At 35.5% G+C, this 5,204-nt stretch overlaps 1 protein-coding gene across 1 annotated transcript in view; it reads left to right on the top strand.

Annotated features, from left to right (window-relative positions):
* Positions 1-4,728, top strand: part of LRP12 (low density lipoprotein receptor-related protein 12) — a gene marked incomplete at its 5' end in the record, with an annotated part of 27,362 nt that extends 22,634 nt beyond the window's left edge. The window contains one exon of the mRNA XM_009080804.1: positions 1,512-4,728. Coding sequence (XP_009079052.1) covers positions 1,512-2,375 — 864 coding nt within the window. The remainder of the gene's footprint in view (positions 1-1,511) is intronic.
* Between the last annotated feature and the right edge of the window lie 476 nt (positions 4,729-5,204).

Below are 5,204 nucleotides of genomic sequence, written 5' to 3' on the forward strand. Positions count from 1 at the left end.
GAGGATTTCAGATAAGACTTGTGGGCTTGAAAACTGAAATGGCTATACTGGGCAATTAACTAGCATAAACATAAGGCCATCACCTTCAAAAGTAATGAAAGTCACTATAGAGCATTAATGTTTTTTTAACCAATGAAGTTTCATTGTTTAAAAACTTTGGTTTTCAGAGGAGAGAACATCAGTAAAAGTAAAAGCTTGAGGCAATGTAAATTGAATTCTATAAATTATAAAATTCATTTTTAATATGGTTAAGTGTTGGGGGAAGGGAGTCAGATGTAAGTCAAGATGTGTTCAGCTTTGTTTTGAGCAACACGTACATCTTAGGTTTGCAAATCTGTGTAGGACTGATGATAGTCAAGATTTCTTAGAAGTCTCAAGCTAAACAAATCTTGGATGCTCTAATTTGTAAGTTATTCTTTCCACCTAAAACTTCAGAGCTGGATTTTCAAGGATGAGTAGTAGTAGTAGTTCAGAAGGAAAGCTACTGAACACACAGTTACATGCTTGAATTCAGATCTCATTCTATGAACTGTTGGAGGGGAAGAGGTAGGTTGTGGATGAAGTATTGTTGGATACCATGCTGTGTTCTCTGAAGGATGATAGAAGGGGAGTTGAGAACACTGAAGATGTGTTTGTAAGCAAAGCAAATATAGGCGTATGTGCTAAGGGTTTAATTGGGGAAAATTGGCTATTCTGAAGTTGTGAAAGTGGACTTTATCCTGTAATTAAATACATTTATAAATATTTTTAGAATCATTGGTGTCTGGCAGATCTTCTGCCCTATTTGAGAATTGAGCTACTTAGCTGAGGCACCGTTTTCTGTAAGTTTGAGTAAGGGACCCCTGAGTCAAAGGTGTTAATATGTTTGTGTTCCCTTACAGTTGAAAAGTTATCCAAGATTTTAAGCAGAAAAATTCAGGCATGCATTGTTCTATAGCTGAATGACTAGAAAATGGATACTGAATTTGGGAAATGTATGGTTTAGAACATGTAAGATAATTTTATTTAAAGAAATGCACTTTTAATGTTTATGATGCATTTTTAATGCATTATGAAGCTGGAATTACCTTCTTGGTAAGACTGTGACAGGTCTTGTATGCCTGCTGTACTGGGTCTGTGGTTGTAGTTTTGTAATCAGTGTTCTGTGTCCAGGTTATAGTGCCTTGCTTTTGACTTTGCCTTTATTCTGTCCTTGATTTGGACAGAAACATACCTTATATATTTCATTCCTCTTTTATTCCCCTTCCATATGTATTTCCACTTAATTTGCCTGTTCATAATGGTCTTTTTTCAAGAGACTATACTTTCATCATGCCCACTTTGTTTTTAAAATAGCCTATTGCTACATACACCAGATTGTTATTATTAAAGATGTAACATTTTTTAGTATTTAAGACTTCACATTTAACTTTGTGCAAAACAGCATATAACCACAATAGTTACCATTCTTTTTTGTTAGAACAGTGCCAACATGCTGTCAACGCTTGATCGTTGTTTGTCTTCTCATTTAGGCTTCAGTTCTGGAAAACCTGAGGCTGGCAGTACGATCTCAGCTTGGATTTACCTCAATCAGACTTCCAATTGCGGGCAGATCAAGTAACATTTGGAATCGGATTTTTAATTTTGCAAGGTCACGTCATTCTGGATCGTTGGCATTGGTCTCAGCAGATGGAGATGATGTTGCCAGCCAAAGTACTAGTAGAGAAGCTGAAAGAAATAATACTCACAGAAGTTTGTTTTCAGTTGAATCTGATGATACAGACACAGAAAATGAAAGAAGAGACACAGCAGGAGCAGTTGGTGGTGTTGCTGCCACCTTGCCTCAAAAAGTCCCTCCTGCAACAGCAGTAGAAGCAGCAGTCGGAGCGTGTGGGGGTTCCTCTGCTCAGAGCGGCAGCAGCAGTAACACAGATAGTGGAAGAGAAGTGACAAGTGTAGAGCCCCCAAGCACAAGTCCTGCACGTCACCAGCTCACGAGCGCGCTAAGTCGCATGACTCAAGGCTTACGCTGGGTACGCTTTACTTTAGGGAGATCAAGCTCAGTGAATCAGAACCAAAGTCCTTTGAGACAGCTTGATAATGGGGTAAGTGGAAGAGAAGAGGATGATGATGTTGAGATGTTAATTCCAGTCTCTGATGTAGCCTCAGACTTTGACATGAATGACTGTTCAAGACCTCTACTTGATCTCAGCTCAGATCAAGGACCAGGGCTTAGGCAGCCTTACAGTGCAGCACATCACGGTGTAAGGTCATGCAGTCGAGATGGCCCCTGTGAGAGCTGTGGCATCGTACACACTGCCCAGATACCTGACACTTGCTTAGAGGCAACAGTGAAAAATGAAACTAGTGACGATGAGGCATTATTACTCTGCTAGGTACGGATTGTTTAGGAAAGATTGTGTACAAGTTGGAGCAATATCTGTCATTGTTTTGTACTTCACAGTTAAAACTAGTTTTTAGTTTTGAAAAATCCAGGACAACGTTATGTTAAAAGTATTTTAGCCTGTGTGGTTGATTAAACTTTTCTTATACTGGATGATGTTATGGAACTATTAGAGTGAATATTTTAATGGCTCTGAATACACGATGTGTGTATCCAGTATAATCAGATTACTCTTTAAACAGAAGTTATCCCAGTTAGTTTCAAATTTAGTTTATCCTGGTACTATAGTTCAAACCAGAAACATGGCTGCTCAAGACTTATTTGGCTGCCTGTTTAACCCCATATTAACAGGTGAATTTGTACAGAATTATTTTCCTTTAGGAATTGACTATGTTGTATTATTGCCAACATACTTGTAACTTAATATACTAAATACTGGTAAGGATTGTTAATGTAAAATATGTACTTTTCTTTGAGTTTATACAACACTTTGTCTAAACATTCTTGAATTTCATCATAATGTGAACTTATTTAAAGGGAGAAGAACCTTTCTCCAGGAGCATTCTTTTTCTTTCAGAAGTACAAAATGCAATGATATATGAAATTTAGACATAATAGATAAACTGATGGCAAAAGCATTTATAGCACTGACTTTCCTAAACTGCAATCTAATATGGTACAGCCAAATAGTATGTAAAATCCCCAGTCATTAGTCTTTTTGATTTGAAGTAAAAAAGGGCCGAAGATAGTACAATACGTTAGTTCTTTAAATATCTGATATGTACAAATACACTACAGAATAAGTTCCAACTGGTAATAGATCTTTCCCTGATACTGTAGGGTATAAAGCTTGTTTGGACTCAAGGGATTTGCACTAAAATCATATTAAGGTCTCTAATGAGCTTAGTGCACAAGCACTATCACTTTAAGTACTATTATTGTCTAATATTGCAATGACTATATATTTCCATGGCTCTTTTCTTGGGGTGTTGCATTTTTGTTGCAATTGAATTTGCTTTACTAATTCCCTATTTATTCGTTGTATTTAAAAACTGGTTTACTTGGTTGTAGACTGGTCATTTAAAAAAAAAAAAAAGAAATCCCTTTTAGTGTATTTTTTTATGATATTACATGTTGGAGCAAAAGAGATCAGTGAGGAAAAAAGCTCATAACTTCCAATTTTGTGATAAGCAGGTTAATATGTGGCTACTAGCGTGACAACAAGAAACTACACCTTTTAAAAACAAGAAATGTCAACTACTGTTTTATTTATTCTTTGCCAGTCTGTTTTTAGTAGGCTTAAAGATCCAGTATGAAATGTATTTGTGTGTGATTGTATGCTATTTATTAAATTTTAAATACTTTGTTGAATGTCATTTTAAAGCATGTTTAAAGTCTTGTGCATTTCTGTCGTATTATGCTGTCGGGCAGAACTGACTAAAATTTTAATATGTATCAAAATTAAATCGAATTTTTGTTATGTTTTTGAGGTACTTTTAAAGATAAATCCAAGGTCTGTCTGGCTTTTTATTTTTTTAAATCCTCATCTCTGAAGTACAAATCACATGCAGAAGAAACAAACAATTAAATGGATTCCAAAGTGTACATATCTTCTCCCTCTTCTCTTCATTCACAGACACTGGGATGAGAAAAATAAATGATTTTACCATCTGGTTGATTTTTTTCATGAGAGTTAGCAAGCGAATTCTGAGTTCAGGACACAGTTACGTAGATTTGTGCTTTTGAGGAACCTTATGTGCAATACAGTTGTAAAAAATTTTATTATAATGACCCATGTGGTTTCTAGTTTCAGAACAGATCACATCACACTGGTACCAGATCAGGTACAGGTTGGCCCATAATTACACATACTCGAGTAAAAGTCATCAATGGCCATTTTTATTCACATTGAATAATATCTAAATCTTTGGGTAATCTTTAGTCTGATTTCAGTAGCATTGCTTATAGAGCAGACGACTTTGCAATAGGAACATGGTAACACACCCTGATATATATGTGCACAGTATGTCCTGGTATAAAATACTGGGTTTTTAAACCTTCCTAATTGTCATTAGAGAGTGGTTATGGAAATGCCTATCCCCGAGGCAGATAAATTTTGAACAGTCTTCACAGAATACCTTTGGTGTTAAACACACACAGTGATCTAAATTTGTTCCATTAGATGCCCCAAATAACATGTACCTATGGACTCCATATTGCAGATGTAAAAAGGACACAATGTTTAATTTGTTTTAAAGGAGAAATGCTACACATTTAACTGAGAAGTTGGATTTGATTGAGAATTTGGAAAATTGTAAATAAAATTCATATTTGTATGAGGCGAATTTGTTGCAGTGATTTTTTTTTTCTTAGTGATGTTAAAAGGTGTGATGAGGTTTTCTTTGGATTAATGTATTAGTGATTGGGGTTGTATTTGTTTAGTTTGTTTTACTGAGACTTCTGATGAGTCTATTACCCCATTTCTTTTTATTCTGGAGAGCTTGAATTAGTGTTTTGTTTAATTGATTCTTGATTTAGCAGTCCTATAATGCTACAGCATTTTGAACAAAAGTCAGAATTATTTACTGTGTAATTATCTTGTTTTCTGTAATAATCACTTTCATCTGAAAGCTTTGAAGAATGTAGGTTATTGTGATGCAAGTTATCTTCTCATGTAAAGCTTTTTAAGTACGGAAAGAGTTTGTCAGTGTTCCTTTTCACATATTACACTTTTTTTGTTATTTGATTTGCACTGAAACCTTAAGGGTTCTGGCTGAGCTTCCAAAACTGCAAGGGCTTGTTCTGTTTCCAAGGTAAAGTC

Source organism: Acanthisitta chloris, unplaced genomic scaffold (genome assembly GCF_000695815.1).
Source record: "Acanthisitta chloris isolate BGI_N310 unplaced genomic scaffold, ASM69581v1 scaffold23298, whole genome shotgun sequence".
NCBI lineage: Eukaryota > Metazoa > Chordata > Aves > Passeriformes > Acanthisittidae > Acanthisitta > Acanthisitta chloris.